The following is a 16,623-nucleotide window of genomic DNA, read 5'->3' on the forward strand; positions in this document are numbered from 1 at the left end:
TCAAGAAGCATTAGATGGGCAAAGGTATAGGCCATTATTTCCCCAGTCATTATTAGTATAGTATAGTATTCTGGCCACTGTTGCAATAGATGCCATTTACCTAACGGTTCGCTCCATGCAACTGCCATAATGACGCATAATTGCCCAGACAGAAAACATAAATCGCAGAGATCGCCAATTGAGAAAGTGAGATCAGTGACAAATCACGCGGGCAATTTGAGCGCAGCTTTAAGCGGTCACATCCGTTTTGCAGATACACTCAGTGCAGAACATTAGACAAATTTGCACATTTAATCAAAGACAATTGTTTAATTGCTCAATTACGGCAAGTAACTGGAGTACGAGCAAGGAAATGGGAACGGGACAAGTGCAAAAACAAATAAAATGGAGGATGAGACACCTACACGAACCATGTGTCATATAAAAAAAACGTTAGAAAATGAACTAAAAGTTGAAAATAAAACTGCAAATGAGGGTAAATTTGTTGTTGACATAGGAAATAAAATGTTCTTGCATTTTTAAAATGATATTGTATAGATATATATACTTCTATTTCATAGGGAAACTCAGTTTTATTCGAGTTACAGAAAAATCAACTGGGGGAAGTTCGGGATCGGTCTTTATCTGGGCTCTCTATTTACGTTTCCAGAGTGGGATGGCAATAGCCATGGAAAGACACTCGTCAAGTGCGACTATTGCTGGTGTTTTTGCTGTGGCCCCTGCACTTCCTACTAGGAAATTCTCCAGAACTCGGAATTATGTGCTGCAGCAGCGTTGGCAAGTGTCATTTGAGACCCAAACACAAAGAGACAAACAGCAGCTGCTCCCCAATGGACTTGTGTGTGTGTCACAGAGTGGATTTTATTTGAAATTCAAACTCTTTTTATGGTACCCAGTGATTATAGGGTAGCTGAGGGTATTATAATATGGAAACCCGGAAAGAAAAGTATAGAGAAAATAAGGAATATTCTTCAAGCGGTATATTACAGCGGTATTTTAATGATAGTTATAAAATTTTGAAGTTCTTCATTGATTTTTGAAGAGGAAACCCTCTTTATCCTAACCATTATAACATCCCAAAATCAGTTCTTGAAGAGGTATCAACTTGTCGAACCTGTCTTGGTCTTTCCGCCCCTGGTTACCAGTAAAAATCATAAAATCGCAGTCGCAACAGCTGTAGGAAAACTATAAACCACTTTGGGAAATGCGTTTTGGGAAGGGGTGACCGGAGGAATCTATTTTTTTTTTTTTGGCAGGGCTACGCCTCTGAACTCTGCGGCTCCCAAAACTCCGGGATGAACTTTTGTGCTCGATTTTCCAGTTGCCAAAAAGCGCCGGAAATTGCTGGCAACTGTCGGCGGTCGCCGGATCGTCGGCATATATGTAAAATATTACCCCCTTCTTTATGGAAAATCAACCTGATTTCACAGCACACAGCGTCGAAAATTACATAATCGGCTGGCAAATGGGAGCATAGTCATATAGAAATTGTGCCAAATTGCAACTACAGATGATAATAACGATGATTTATCTCTCCCCCAGTGAGATGTGTTCATATTTTTCCAACAATTTTCTGAAACCAGCGGGTGGCTAATTTCGCCCAATTTTCGCTGTTTCTTCAGCCATGAAAAACATTTCAATTCTTGTACTTTTCATTTTTTTTGGTTTTTCTTGGCCCACCAACAGAGGTATTCTCTGGTTGTTTCGGGTTTCCCGAGGGTTTTTCACCTGGGCTACCTGCAAATACCTGGCCCCGAAAAATAAAAGAGAGGCGTGGGAATCACCGAAAAATATGTGGAGTGGAGTGAAGAAATGGGAAAAACGAGAAAATTGCAATTGCAGGACGTGTGAAAATGTGCGGAAGACAGGAAACGTGGGCAGGACCGCTCGCAGATTTCCCGGAACGGCCTTGGCCAATGGGAAAGCGATTTCCCTTTGATTTCCACTCACCTTTTGTCGGCAATGCGGGAAGTATAGATGTTCCGTATCCAAAGAAGAAGACGCTCCAAATCTCCAGAAGAATTCTACACACAAACACTAGACTTTTCCGAAGACGAAGATGAATTTTCGCACTTTTGCTTTACGTTTTTTCCTCCTGCTGCTGTTGTTGTTTTTGTTTAACGATTTCTTTTTGGAACATTTATTTGCACACAATTATTTATTAAATGCCGCACACACACAGTTTGATCGAATGTGTGTGTGTGTGTGTGTGTTGTTTACGTACGGGTGTGTGTGCGTAGAGCACGCCTCGCACACACTGACAAATATTCATTCACGATACGGTGATCACGGTCTTCGCTCTCGCTCTCTCACTCATGTTGCCGTTGTTGTTGTTGTTGTTGAAAAGTCCAAGAGAAAAATAATACTTTGTGAAATGAATGCAAAAGACGCACAAAAGTTATTAACGTGTGTGTTTGTTGCTACTGGATGCTTTCTGCTGCTCTTGTTTCTTTATATTTTCTTAATTTCATATTCATATTTCGCTCATGGTTTTCGTTTTCTTCGCTTTTCTTTTCTACCTGTGTTTTAGTTAAACGAAGACACAAAAACAACACACACGAACGCACGCACACACACACACTCACGCAACGGAACGAGAGACGCAAAGGTAAAGTGGTAAAGTGTGTGCAAGAAAAGGCGACAAGAAACGGAACGGAACCAACGGAACCCGTATATATGCACGCGTTCGGCGATTTGAATGGCGATGATTTGATTTCCACTCTGTGTGTTTTTCGGGTATAGACTCCCAGTTTTCCTCCTTGTTGGGCGGATCGTAGTTAATGGCAGCCGAATTTTCTGCACTCGCGATGTTACGTTTTCTTAATGCGCGCACGAAGAGCGAGACAAACTCGGAATCGGTAAAGCGTTCGACCCGAGAAAAAAAATTCGACTGAACACTAGAGCTGGTATTCCATCGATAATATCGATGGTGAGGAGCCAGCCAGCCAGCGGTGGTTTGAAAACTATCGTTATAGTAACGATAGTATACCCACCACTAGTTGTCTAATGTTTTCTAGGGTTGTGAAAAATATCGTATCGATAATATATAATTTTTGAAAATAATGTCAAATTGACTAAATATTTATCCACTGAAAAAATGGATATAATATGTTATCAGAATTTTAAAGCACAATTAAGAACTATTCCGTAGATTTATGTTTTGAATTATAGCCCACTTTATCATTTTATCATAATTCCATATTTTGTAATTTTTTATAAAAATTTAAAATGCTGATTTGCAGAAAACCGTCATTAAAATGTCAAATGAATTTATTTTTATTTTGATTTTAAGCCCTTGGTATATAAATGGAATAATGTCGTGATAAAAATATGAAAAATCCTTTTGAAACCATAAAGAAAATCTCGATACGTTTCACAAAAAATCATTCTTATGTCGAATTAATATGAAATTTATTTGTTGAACTTCTTAGTTATTTAGGTGAATTTGTGTATTAATTTGGATTAATTCGATACTATCGATAACTTGCTAAAATCTCGATACTTTTACTGTGTGGCCGAGGAGTGATAGATCAATTATACCGTCCGGCAGCCAAATATACTAAATACTCTCGCAGCACATACGGTATTTTTCCGTGTTTTCCCACACTGTTCCTAGCACGCGTTCGCGGTTCTGATTGGAAAATAAACAAATAAAATAAACTGCGGATCAACAAGTGCCGGGAAAATGGGAGTTCGCGGCCTAACCAGTTACATAGCACAGCGTGCGGAGATCTACCTGAAGCCCTACGAACTGCACTCCACGGCTTTGGTCATCGACGGCGACAATCTGTCCTGCAATCTGTACAAGGATGTTGCCGGGAGTTACTCCGCTTTTGGCGGCGATTACGACGACTTTTACCGGGCTGTGGTGCAGTTCTTCCAGGTCCTGGCCGAGTGCAACATCCGGCCGTATGTCCTCATGGATGGTGGCTACGAGGAGCGCAAGTTGCGGACCGTAAGCACCCGCTTGAGGGGCAAGATATCCGTGATCAAGAAGATAAACCCGAATGCCTCCATCACATTGTTTCCCCTGCATCTAAAAGAGGTCTTTGTGGATGCAGTGCGGGATTGCGGAGTCCCAGTGATGCGGTGCGTCTTTGAGGCGGACGACGAGCTGGCCGCCCTGGCCAGGAAACTCAACTGCCCAGTGCTCTCGTACGACTCGGATTTCTACATTCACAATGTCAAGTACATACCCCTGATTACGCTCACTGTAAAGGTAGGTATTATATCATTAATAACCCAACATAAGTTCAACATTTTTATGCCCCCCAGGTGCTCACCAAACAGGTGAAGGACAAGAACAACGGCAAGCAGAAGGACTCACGGGATCTACGTCGCAACGAGGCCAAGAATGTGGAGAAGCGCACCAAGGCTAACAAGATTGTGGCTGGAATACAAACCTCCGAGCAGACAGCGATTCCAAAAGGGAATACCAAGACCTACAAGTACCTCGACTGCTGCATCTACCGAGTGTCTCATCTCTGCGGGCGCAGCACTTTGAGTCCCGAGAAACTGCCGCTTTTTGCTGCTCTTCTGGGCAACGATTACATTGCCCGCGGCGCCTTCAAGAACTTCTTTGCCGCCGGAATGGGCAAAGCAGGCCGAAGTCGCAAGCTGAAGATTCAGCAGAAACGCATAGCAGTCATCCTCACCTGGCTTAAAGAAGAAACAGCCGAGTCTGCGTTGGCCAAAGTGCTGTCGAGATTGAAAAAGGTTAGTCCTCTGAGACACCTATGCATTCTTTTCACTAATTAACAATATTCTTGCAGAACCAGCGAGAATCTCTAACGTCCCAGGTCAATGCAGCCATTTCTGGTTACTCCAATGAGTTGTGTCATGCCTATGACTTTTTCGAGGAGCACTACGATAATGCTTTTCCTTATATAGAACCAGCCAGTGAAGATGAACTAAGTGATGAAGAAGAGTTGGCCAGTGTGAATGAAAACATATCAGATGGTGAAGAAATCGAAGATCAGGAGGAGGCTGAAAACCAGGAGGAGGAGCAACAAGACGAGGAGCCAGCTGAAAACCAAGAAGCTGATTCAGGTGAAGATGAAGAGGAAGAGGAAACGGAAGAAGTGGAAGTGGAGGACAAAACCCTACTCTTTCCACAGTGGTTCCTGGACAAACTATACCCAGCTCACCTGTCCCGCTACTTTGTGGACCTTATGTACCTGCGCAAGTACATCAACAACCCACAGATCGAGCACTTTCCCTTCCACGACTCCAATGAACTGGCCCTGCCCATCCTGAACTACGTGTTTTCCCTACTCCATCATGTGGAGGGTGCGAAAACGGAGCCAGAAATTGATGTGGAGGGTTCACCACTCCCTATCGAGTTTAGTTACCTCACTAGAGCTCTTCGAGTGACGAATGTGAGGTATATTAAGATACCCATTGAGAAGGAGCCTGCTTATGCGTTTGAACCAGCTAACCCGGATCCAAGGCATCTGCGGGCTGTATTTGAAGCCAATATTCCGTATGTGGATACGGAAAAGTTGTTCAGCAAGCTGGATGAACTGCCCGAGGACTTGAGGCTGTACTTCCTGGCCATTATCTATTGGTTACATCGCTCGGAACACTGTGATCTAGTGCATCTCCACGCGCTGATCCTAAGTTTGCTTGTGCTGCGAACAATTGATGTTAAAATACCGGCTGAAAGGGAGGAGAAAGCGTTCCGCAAGAGATTTGGCAAGACATTAAAGGCAGAACGAGCAGTGAGGAACAAAGAAGCCGCCGAAGGAGTTAAGCGCGGAATTAAACCCGCTCTCCTAGAGCTCTCAATACCAGATCGAATGGAACATGTGCCGAAATCGGATTGCTATTTAACCCAAGAACGTCTGCTGCCTCATTTTCACATGCAGGAGATCTTCAAGAAGAAGTTTGATTTGTATTCGACGACGGTCATCCACGCCTTTGCAGAATTTCAGGCTGTGGTCTATCAACTCAATGGACTCAACTCACTTTTGGACTTTCCACTGCTAAGTCCTAGAATGAATCAACTTTATTGCGGTGCCTTTCTCTACAATATGTACGATCTCCTGAGAAATCGCGCAGATGTCCGCTACCATGTGGAGAACTTTCTGCTGCCCGACTCCAAGATGATGAATGATTTCTATTGCTATTTGTACGACTGGTGTGCGGAGTTTATTCCACATTGGAAGAGATTGGAGGTGGATCAGACGGCAGTGAAGGCACAGCAAAAGAAGCGACTAAAGAAGCAGCGTCAGGCAACCAGGAAAGCGGAGGCAAAGGAGTCTAATGCGGATCCCAATGCGGATATGGTCAAGGATGCTGATCCGGAAGAAGAGTTCTTTGATTTGAACAACAAATTCTGCGCGCTTAAAGTAGCGTAGATTACTGATAGTTAATTAGTGCAATTCTTAAGTTTATACTTTGTTTTTAATACAAATGAAATATACCTTGAATTAATTTAATTAATTATTTATGCCTCACTGGTATTATATGATGAAAACCTGAAAAACCAGGTTCTAAAAACTCGTTAACCTACATTTTCAAAAAATACTGTTATTTCCTATGTTATTCCCATGTTAAGTCTGCATTTAGGTGGTTTTATACAACAGCTGCGGTCACACTAACAGCTACGTCACTGCTGTTATCGTTGTAATCAACACACAAAAAAAACGAAGAAAAATAAACCAAACTAAACGCGCCGCAGACTGATCAAAAGTTGGTAATCGCTTAGTTTGTAATCAGCGCCCGTCACTGCCAACAACAAATGAGACCTCTGTGACCTCGGGCCAAAGGCAGGAGCATTGCTACCAGCGAAAACAAAGGCCAAAACAAAGGCCCCAGCCGAAAAGCGGAACGTCATTGGCAGGCAATTAAACCGCAGAACGGAAGCGTAGGAGGTAGGAGGTGCTCTGCTCCCCTGGTGTCCGCCCCATTCCCATCCCAGCGGGCAGTAGATGCTGGTTGGGCTCAGCGACCAGCTAGCGCGGATCATGGAGAGCGTCTTCGAGGCGTACCTGGGACCGGACAGCGTCCTGGCCAGCGCCGTTGGTCAGGCGGTGGGCAGCGGAGAGCCGGAGGACATCCCGCGCCGGAACACCGATGTGTGGGTCCTGGGGAGGAAGTACAACGCCATACAGGGTAAGATAAAGTCATCTGGGGGTGCTACATGGATACGGATGTAGCATATTGGGGACAGGATGAGTCATAAGGGGATTACCATGCAAGATATCTTGTATATACTGGGAACACATATATCAGCGTCGTGGGGTTATCTTAGATCACTTAGTAATGCTTGTTATAGATATAGATCGATCATATGCGAGTTTCCAAGAGTTATAAGGTTTTGCATTGGATCAAAATATGGTTATTACTAAAAAAAGTAGTTATTACCACTTGTTGTTCTGTTTTATTCCATATTATTCATTAAAAACTATTTATAATTGAAGTCTATAAAATTTCTACCCATTTTTTGACGTTTAAATATAAGTTTAGGGATCATTTTTAGCAAAACTCTTTTAATTAGCATTTGTTTTTATGTTTTATTCAATATTATACATTTAAAAATACATATAATTAAAACCAAAGAAATTTCTACACATCTGTCTATGTTTAAAAGTAGGTTTAAGGAACATGTTTTAGCAATACCTTTTATAAATATCCTTAAATGTTAAATACAATTTTCTTATTTTCCAGAACTCGAGCGCATCCGACAGGACATTCAATCCCGGCTGTGGTGCACCTACCGCCATGGTTTCTCGCCTTTGGGTGAAGTCCAGCTCACCTCGGACAAGGGCTGGGGTTGCATGCTCCGCTGCGGTCAGATGGTGCTCGCCCAGGCTCTGATCGACCTGCATTTGGGTCGCGACTGGTTCTGGACGCCGGACTGCCGTGATGCCACCTACCTCAAGATCGTAAACCGTTTCGAAGACGTTAGGAATAGCTATTACTCCATACACCAGATCGCCCTGATGGGAGAATCCCAAAACAAAGCAGTGGGCGAGTGGCTGGGACCGAATACAGTGGCCCAGATACTCAAGTAAGAGCAAATCTTTGTACTGTACGTGGAGGAAAGGTGTTATATCGTTTTGATAATTGCAGAAAACTAGTGCGCTTCGACGACTGGAGCTCACTGGCGGTACATGTGGCCATGGACAGCACAGTAGTTCTGGATGACGTATGTAAGTGTTACATATTTTACTCATTTCTAAGAAATGCCCTACTTATTATATTTCTTATCTCGTAGACTCCTCATGTCTTGAGGGAGGCGGCTCTTGGAAGCCCCTGCTGCTCGTCATCCCCCTGCGCCTTGGCATCACAGACATTAACCCGCTTTATGTGCCTGCTTTAAAGCGCTGCCTTGAACTCGATAGCAGTTGTGGCATGATCGGCGGTCGGCCCAATCAGGCTCTGTACTTCCTGGGTTATGTGGACGATGAGGTCCTCTACCTGGATCCGCACACCACGCAACGAACGGGTGTGGTGGGCCAGAAAACGGTGGCGGGAGAACAAGATTACGACGAAACCTACCATCAAAAGCATGCTGCTCGCCTGAGCTTCTCCGCCATGGATCCCTCGCTGGCGGTTTGTTTCCTTTGCAAAACCAGTGACAGCTTTGAATCCCTACTAACGAAGTTCAGGGAGGAAGTACTTAGCCTCTGTTCGCCGGCTCTCTTTGAGATTAGCCAAACGCGCGCCGTCGATTGGGATACAACGGAGGACATCGATTGGCCCACCATGCCGGATATTGATTGGCCCGCGGGCACCTCGGATTCGGACTCTTTTGCCATAGTTGGTAAGCGGGGGGATGGTATTTGAGATGGTAATATGATACTAGGGTAATTGTTTGTAGTAAAATAATTTCTTTTAGATAATCTAGACTTATTTACTGTGTAATTTAAATACGCAAGAAAATAATGGAATATGTTTAGGAGCCTCTTTATAAATATACTTACTTACTTACCGGGCTTAGGTCTTTTAAAGAATTAATATGATTTGCAGTAGTGTTTCTTTTCCTTTAAAAGAATTTATGTAGGACAACGCCTTTTTGAACTGTCTTAAACTATTTAATGCTTGGTATCCCCCAGTCGGATTCAGCAACCTCATAGATTCCACTCGCATTTCACTCAAACCGCCTTATCAATTCACTCCATTTTACAGAGGAGAGCGGCAAAGACAGCGACGCCGGCTGCAGCGGCGCCAGCGGCAGCGGCAAAAAACCCAGTGAGAGCGCCGTCATTTGAGAGGGGTCGCCGGTGGAGCGCCTGCGCCGCACCAGAACAGATGAAGCCCAGCCAGGCGAAAGTGGAGCAGCCGATGAGCAGGTGGATGTGGAGGTGGACGAGGACGAGGATGAGCCCCCCGTGCGGATGCTGCAAATGCAATAAACTAAGGCTAAAGTGCATAATTAGACGAGTGGTTGAGATTTAGATTTTAGTATGTTTACGATTTGTACGAATGCGATTCTTAGCGATTCATAATGCTGCTTTATTGTACGCGATTGACTCCACGGGAGACAATTTGGCAAAAAACACACACAGAGTGTCACTTACAGACGGACACACTCGCTTTTTTGATGATCAATTAAACATTTTTATGCAACGTTGTACATTGAAGACTCGATGAGATCGATCGCCTTAGCCAAGTGTGTAATTATATGTTTATATTCATAATATTCATATTCGTTTCGTATATTCGTCTGTATATGCTCAAAAATGGACCAACAACTAAATACATAATACTTGGACTATATGTATATATCTCTATATATATATATATGTATATATCAACTTTGCTATCCGCCTCTGGACTCAACGGTTGGACAAACTGAAGCTACACGAAATAAGGAACATTCTCGACTGAGTAACCAAGGAAAGAATGTAGGAGACTACATACGTTAACAACAAACTCGCGCCTATGCAGCTGGCAAATTGACACTAATTGGGCTTGTTCTGTGGTCTCCTGGCTTCATTCCCGCAGAAAGGCAAACACGGATTTTCCAAAATATCCATTTGGATTTCCATATTTCATTGTTTTGCGTGCTGCCGCAGCACAAATCATTAAAGTTTTCCTTCCTTCTATTCGTATTCAAGCGAAACATTTATATTTTATTTATCTAATTATGACCTTCTAAGCCTCTTCAATTTAATTATGGTTTTTCAGAAATAGAAACTAATCTTGTTTTAACTCCTCTACGTATCCAATTAAATACAGCAATTCTTCTCGACGATTTTAAGAATATTCACTCTAAAATTTGCTAATCTCAATATTCTGCTTCAAATTCGGTATGTTTTTAATAATAACAATTAGGATATTGAATCGTAATAAAAAGCTGATTGAAATAAACAAGCCTCTAGTATAAAAGATTTTCTTTTAAGCTACCTTTTTTAATACAGCTTGAAGTTCTTTGAACCTACGCTTTTCTTTTCCAAGGAAGGGTTAAGGAAGTAACTCCTTTCATGATAAAATGCCATAGAAAACCAAGTTTGCCTTTCCCTTCGGGGGAACTCCAGGACCAATAGAACCAGTAGAGTAAATTTAAACATTCAACAACTATTCGCGGATGTCTTAGAGTATGCAGCACGATCGCTCAATCCGCTTCTCCGCCTTGGGCTCAGTGTGGAGGGCCATTTCCACATGCTTCCTTGCCAGCCAGGATTGCTTTTGCAACCGATTGACCACGATCCTGTAGGCGCCAATGATGTCGGAACGGGGTCCACTCTGCCTGGCATTGATTAGCATCTCGGAGGACAATCCCAACTCGGCTAAGATTTGCCTAGCCTCGAACTCCAGTGCTCCCAGCTGGCTGAGATCCTCGGTGTTCGTGGGCAACATCACGCAGCTGCCCGTCTCCGCATCGTAGTTCTTGAACAGAGGACAATCCTCGGCCACCTCCACATTCCACGGATTGATCTTGGCCGACCCACATTGTCCACCGTTGGCCAACTGCTTTTCCGGCTCCGTTTCCATGGGCGTGACCTTCTTCTTGAGACTGCCACAGAACATGTATCTCCTGGTTGGGCGCTTGGCCTGTTCGGTGGATTGTGGTTCCTTCAGCTGACTAGATCCCTGGAGCATTAGCTCGTGCCCAATCTCGATCGGTTGCAGGAAATTCTGCACAAACATCTCGTCCTGCTGTCGGGTGTTCATACTTATGGCCGGCTTCTTGACCACCTCCACATATCGATCCCTTAGGGAGGCTGATTTCCTCAGCCGATGCGATTTGCTGCGCACCCAGAAGATCGATCGCTTGACCGGCTTGCTGTGCTGGTTGATTTCCCACTGCATCAGGTCCGCACTCAGTTTGGGACAGGTTATAAACTGGCTGTTCAGCATGTCGTCAATTGTGGGCCGATGGGCGGGTATGTGGATCAGGATGCGTTCTGGAAACAAATGAAAACATTCGATTTATTTATAAAGGAAAGAGTAATCAAAAATCGAATATTATGAAAAAAAGTCTCATAAATGATTTAATTTTTATTATAGATAAATCGATTTTATAAAGTAGATAGATACTTTGATATATTAATTACTACTACTTTTTATTTAATTCTAATTCTAGGTGCTTAATAGTATGCAGTGAAATAAGTATTGTCGTCTTTCTGAATAAATTCATTGTAGTTCTGAGTTGAAAATATTTCGAAGCATACTTTTAGACACCTAAAAAATTAATTTCAATTATTAGGAAAGGTTAGTTTTTTATCAACAAAAATTAAAACTTTTTAACGAATAATATTTTATATTATTATTTTATATTATTATCTTCTCTGTTTTGTTATAATAATTACAACTACTTTTTATTATTTAATTCTATATTTAGGTGCCTAAAAGTATGCAATGAAAAAGTATAGACGTCTTTTTGAATAAATTCATTGTAGTTTTGAGTTGAAAATATTTCGAAGCATACTTTTATGCACCTAAAAATATTAATTTCAATTGTTAGGAAAGGTTAGTTCTTTATCAACCAAAGTTATAACTTATTTAAAGAATAATATTTTTTATTATATTTTATATTTTTATCTTCTCTGTTTTGTTATAATAATTACAACTATATTTTATTATTTAATTCTAATTTTTAGGTGCCTAAAAGTATGCAGTGAAAAAAGTATAGCCGTCTTTTTGAATAAATTCATTGTAGTTCTGAGCTTAAAATATTTCGAAGCATACTTTTAGACATCTAAAAAAATAATTTCAATTATTAGGAAAGGTTAGTTCTTTATCAACCAAAATGAAAACTTAATTAAAGAATATTATTTTATATTATTACTTTATATTCTCTAATTTTAGGTGCCTAAAAGTATGCAGTGAAAAAAGTATAGTCGTATTTCTGAATTCATTCAGTTCTGAGTTTAAAATATTTCGAAGCATACTTTTAGACACCTCAAAAAAAAGAATTTCAATTTTTAGGAAAGCTTAGATCTTTATCAACCAAAATGAAAACTTATTTAAAGAATATTTCACAGACTAATATTTTCAATATATTTAGACATATTTGAGTTTATCAACCACTTACGTATTAGTCTTATGCAGGGCAAACTGAGCTGTCCGGGCAGCAGATAGTCGCCCTTGAGAATGGCCGACTTCAGGCCGGGAATGGTGGGTGCCCGGAAGGGCATGTTCCCAACCACCATGAAGTAGAGCAGGATGCCGAGGGCCCACACATCCACGGGGGCTCCGATATAATGGTCATCGGAAAAGAGCTCGGGCGCGGCATACGGAGGCGAGCCGCAGAACGTGTCGAGCTTTTGATTGGCACCTGTCAAAGAGCATGAAATTGATAAGCTTGCTGACGGCATCAACGGGTTGTTGACCCCCTACCATTGATAAGTTGGGTGCTGAAACCGAAATCGGCCAGCTTCAGGCGATCTTCCGAGAGGAGCAGGACATTTTCCGCTTTAATATCTCGATGCACGTAGCCCAAGCTGTGCTGTAAATTAAATAAAATTCAATTAATTTCACAGAATTTGCAAAGTCATAAATAAAATCCACGATAAATAATTGATAAATATTAATATAAAAAGCAGCCATAAATCTCTCTGTCAAATTAAGCTTTAAAACGAATTATTCCCAAATGAAAAATGTGGATTTACGTTTGAGATACAATTGAATTATATTTACCATAATTCATTTGTATGCAAGCTTACCATATGTTTGACAGCCAGCAAAAGCTGTTTCAATAAAGGAGCCGCATGAATCTCCCTCAGAGGACCGCCTTGGGTAATATGGTTGTAGAGCTCACCGCCACGAATCCATTCCGTGACCAGATAGACCCGCCCCAAAGTCTCCACCACCTCGAAAAGCCTACAAGAAATGTTTAAAATGTAGACCCAATATATAATAAGGATGGGTTTCGTTGCCACCTCAGTATATTTGGGTGATGAACACACTCGAGGGTGGCTATCTCGCTGGACAGCATTCGCAGCGCCTTGGCATCGAGTCCGGCCCGATCCAGGTCCACCACCTTAATGGCCACTTTGTCTGCAATTTGGCTGATTAATATCTGATCAGGATAATATCCCTAAGGTTTTTGGGGCTCACCACGCGTCAGTTGGTGGACAGCGAGCTTCACTTTGGAGAAGTTGCCGCGTCCGATGTCGCCACAAAATCTGTAGAGGCCAATGCGACGGCCGATGGTTACCTAAAAAAGGGAATAAAATAAATAAGAAAATATATAAGAGACATATTGTACAACTTTCAGAAATATTCGATTTGCATACAAATATTTTTCTTCAGCCTGTGTAACCTTTCCTCCAAATAAAATACACTCTTAAAATATAAATTTGTAACTATCAGACATATTTTATTTGCATAAATATTTTTTTACCAACCCTTGTAACCTTTAAGCAACCCTATAAACTTTTATTTCCTTCACATAAAGAATTCAGCCATCATAAAACTCAAATTTCTAGCTGTGCTTTCATCAAACTAATGTCAAAATATGCAGCATTTCCGGAACATTTCCCTCAGGGACAAGGCTTGTCTTAAGGTTAAGTAATCCGAGGCAGCGATTATTTGATACTCCTCGGTATACACATGTTCTAGCAATTAACATTGGCTGCTCCCATTCCGGCCAGAAGCTCGGTGCCCGTAATTTATGCACTGGCGCCCCCGAAAGCTTCCGTTCAGGCATTCTTGGTCTTGCAATTGGCCAAGGTCAAGTGCGGTACACTTGTTTTTTCGTTAATGTAATTTGAACTGTGCCCTGTGCACTTGACGTGGCCGCTTTTTGCTTGTTGCTTGCCGTTCCTTTCACCACTTGGCTTTCAGGGTGTTCTTGTTCTCTAATCCACCTTTTCGAGCCATCGAGAGGGAGGCGGGCGTTAATTAAGCAACGAGCGAGCGCAACGCGGCGTATACGTAATGCGGATAGCTGGCGGTCGGTCACACGCGCATTCTGCAACGCAAATCCCAAACAGGCGGTGAATGAGCTCACACAAAGACAACAAATCCCTTAATTGCACAGGGAAAAATCTATTGAATGCTATACATTTACAAATTTAATAGATACAACAAAATTTAGAATTGTGTACCACACTAATCACTAGACTTATGATATCACTTTTAAATAAATTTTTGGTGTCTTAAGGTCTGCAAAAATATTTTTGTTTTATAAGTATAATGCATTTATAAATAAAACAACTTTATAACCTGCTCAAGCTGCCACATAGGTAGCAGTATATCGTTAATAATGAATAAATATACACTTTTAAACAAAAAATAATAAAAAAATCAACCTTTCCGCATTCAATGCATATCATAAGTCTGTAAAACTATATATAAAAGTGATTTTAAAACCCTAGTGATTTGTGTAACACCCCCAATTTAATTTTTTATAATTCTACATGTTTTCCTTGTTAAAAAAGGTTTTATAATTTAAAAAATTTTAATTGATTTTCTTACATTTAAAAATAATTACCTTTCCAAGTCGTTTATTTATAATATTATAATGTTGTAATACAAATTATCCTTGTTATGGATTTAAATTCCTAAGAACTAATAGACATTCCATCATATATATTTCTACACATTTATATACATTTTTTTAATATAATATTTTACTCTTTATTTATAAAAATATTAATTTTTTCCAGTGTATAACCTGACAACGCCATTGCTGCACAAGCAAATTAGCCTTGAACCCATATATAATTGCACCGCTGCAGCAGAGGGTTTGTGTATTAGCTAACACACAGATACACAAACACACTCAAAGGGGGGGCACACCTACACGGAACATGGCCCAAAAACAACAAGCGACAATAACCTGGCTAACACTGTGACGTCAGAGCGCTGGAGGTAGGTTCCCTTCTGGTCGCATTCAAAACCTACTTGTATACGAGATACAATTCATCATGCACAAGGACACGCAAATCTGGCACAATAAGTTCATGACACAATGCGAAGATAAATTCCGCAATAACAATTTGCAGCCCTCACGGATGCGAAATCACAAAAGGATGCCGAAGGAAATTTGTTTTACGATACGGATGCTTGGGAAAGCAAAATTATCTAAGCGACGATTTTATGATGTTTGGATATGGAATATAACTAAGCACTTGTATCCCAGTTATTGGCACTTATTTATGGTGATAAAATATTTTGATGGGGTAATAAACTACAAGGGGTTTATAAGCTGATAATCTTAACAGACTAATCATTGGAATCTTTGGCGAATAATTAAAATGTAATCTTGAAAAATTTGAGGTAGTTATCTATTTTTTATCGAAGGCTTTTACATAAAACCACAGTGCTTATCATTATTTTCATCTATTTTAAAGATTCCAAGTTTTTCTAACACAAATAAACTGTCAAATAAGATTTTAAACATAACTTTATAAATATCAGTTAAGTCAAGACAGGTTTTTGGTATAAAAATAGGTCAAGTATTGTATTTTATTTAAATTAAAAACTATTTTCGCATCTATACACACACAAAAAAAACATATGAGTAAAATTTATATTAAAATATAGATATTTAATAGTTAAAATACCATAAAATGGTAAGCTGTGTGTATATGGTATTGGGAGAGTAACTATTTCCTAGGTCAAACTAACAATTCGATGGATTGGGACCATTTTACTATTATTATTATATTATTATTATCATTATTATATTATTATTATATTATATAAAACTTTTTTGTGTGTAGAAATCCCCCCTCACAGTGCACACCTCATTTATAAAATTACTTAAAATTTATTTAAAAAGTTGGTCTGCCATGGAGTGGTGCGTCTAATGGCGGGGGTAATTGACATTAACCGCGCCATGGCCGCAACTCGCAGAACAGGAACACCTGAATTTACAGGTGGGAGAAAGTTATAGGGGGGGTGGGGGGAGGGAGGAGATGTGGCAGGCAAACGACCCCCCTTGATTTCGCCGCCACAGGCATTTCAATTTGCACTCACCTCGTGGCCGCAGCGCGGATCGCATTGCAGCGCTTTGGTTAGCCGCTGGTAGGGCGGAGTGGGCGGGGGCGGCTGACAAATTGTCAGGGGCGTCGTCGTCGAGGGGGGCGGCGGCGGCGGCGGCGCCGACGTCACTTTCACAGTGGCTGAGCTGCGCAGCGCGTTGGTATCCACGGCTGCCGTTTTGCTGCTTTCACTTCCTGGGAATTGGGTTCCTGATTGGTTTGGGGTTGGCAACTTGTT

General features: G+C 41.2%; 4 protein-coding genes across 4 annotated transcripts in view; 2 read left to right on the plus strand and 2 right to left on the minus strand.

Annotated features, from left to right (window-relative positions):
- Positions 1 to 2,896, minus strand: part of LOC119546508 (protein Star) — a 30,636-nt gene extending 27,740 nt beyond the window's left edge. Inside the window, exon 1 of the mRNA XM_037852830.1 lies at positions 1,951 to 2,896. The gene's annotated coding sequence lies outside the window, so the exon portion shown is untranslated. The remainder of the gene's footprint in view (positions 1 to 1,950) is intronic.
- A 714-nt stretch (positions 2,897 to 3,610) lies between these two features.
- On the plus strand, positions 3,611 to 6,431 carry LOC119548339 (protein asteroid). The gene is made up of 3 exons (XM_037855545.1): positions 3,611 to 4,219; positions 4,276 to 4,716; positions 4,773 to 6,431. Exons 1-3 carry the CDS (start codon positions 3,686 to 3,688, stop codon positions 6,357 to 6,359), a joined length of 2,562 nt encoding a protein of 853 aa, XP_037711473.1. The 5' UTR covers positions 3,611 to 3,685; the 3' UTR covers positions 6,360 to 6,431.
- Positions 6,432 to 6,605: 174 nt separating this feature from the next.
- LOC119546449 (cysteine protease ATG4B) lies at positions 6,606 to 9,726 on the plus strand. Its single transcript, XM_037852723.1, has 5 exons — positions 6,606 to 7,116; positions 7,672 to 8,014; positions 8,077 to 8,156; positions 8,222 to 8,770; positions 9,136 to 9,726. The coding sequence occupies exons 1-5, from the start codon at positions 6,933 to 6,935 to the stop codon at positions 9,216 to 9,218; spliced, it is 1,239 nt and encodes a 412-aa protein (XP_037708651.1). The 5' UTR covers positions 6,606 to 6,932; the 3' UTR covers positions 9,219 to 9,726.
- Positions 9,727 to 10,542: 816 nt separating this feature from the next.
- LOC119546448 (serine/threonine-protein kinase SIK3) lies at positions 10,543 to 16,605 on the minus strand. Its single transcript, XM_037852722.1, has 7 exons — positions 16,381 to 16,605; positions 13,513 to 13,612; positions 13,335 to 13,452; positions 13,119 to 13,275; positions 12,793 to 12,901; positions 12,488 to 12,730; positions 10,543 to 11,357 (listed from the first exon to the last, which is right to left on the minus strand). Exons 3-7 carry the CDS (start codon positions 13,388 to 13,390, stop codon positions 10,543 to 10,545), a joined length of 1,380 nt encoding a protein of 459 aa, XP_037708650.1. The 5' UTR covers positions 13,391 to 13,452; positions 13,513 to 13,612; positions 16,381 to 16,605.
- Positions 16,606 to 16,623: the final 18 nt, after the last annotated feature.

This window comes from Drosophila subpulchrella, chromosome 2L (assembly GCF_014743375.2).
Source record: "Drosophila subpulchrella strain 33 F10 #4 breed RU33 chromosome 2L, RU_Dsub_v1.1 Primary Assembly, whole genome shotgun sequence".
Classification (NCBI taxonomy): Eukaryota; Metazoa; Arthropoda; class Insecta; order Diptera; family Drosophilidae; genus Drosophila; species Drosophila subpulchrella.

Coding starts and splice junctions, on each gene's coding strand:
- LOC119548339 (XM_037855545.1), top strand. CDS start 3,686: ATGGGAGTTCGCGGCCTAACCAGTTACATAGCACAGCGTGCGGAGATC. Junction 4,220..4,275: donor TGATTACGCTCACTGTAAAG/GTAGGTATTATA, acceptor TATGCCCCCCAG/GTGCTCACCAAACAGGTGAA. Junction 4,717..4,772: donor TGCTGTCGAGATTGAAAAAG/GTTAGTCCTCTG, acceptor ATATTCTTGCAG/AACCAGCGAGAATCTCTAAC.
- LOC119546449 (XM_037852723.1), top strand. CDS start 6,933: ATGCTGGTTGGGCTCAGCGACCAGCTAGCGCGGATCATGGAGAGCGTC. Junction 8,015..8,076: donor ACAGTGGCCCAGATACTCAA/GTAAGAGCAAAT, acceptor TGATAATTGCAG/AAAACTAGTGCGCTTCGACG. Junction 8,157..8,221: donor AGTAGTTCTGGATGACGTAT/GTAAGTGTTACA, acceptor CTTATCTCGTAG/ACTCCTCATGTCTTGAGGGA.
- LOC119546448 (XM_037852722.1), bottom strand. CDS start 13,390: ATGCTGTCCAGCGAGATAGCCACCCTCGAGTGTGTTCATCACCCAAAT. Junction 13,276..13,334: donor CATCACCCAAATATACTGAG/GTGGCAACGAAA, acceptor CATTTCTTGTAG/GCTTTTCGAGGTGGTGGAGA. Junction 12,731..12,792: donor CAGCACCCAACTTATCAATG/GTAGGGGGTCAA, acceptor GCTCTTTGACAG/GTGCCAATCAAAAGCTCGAC.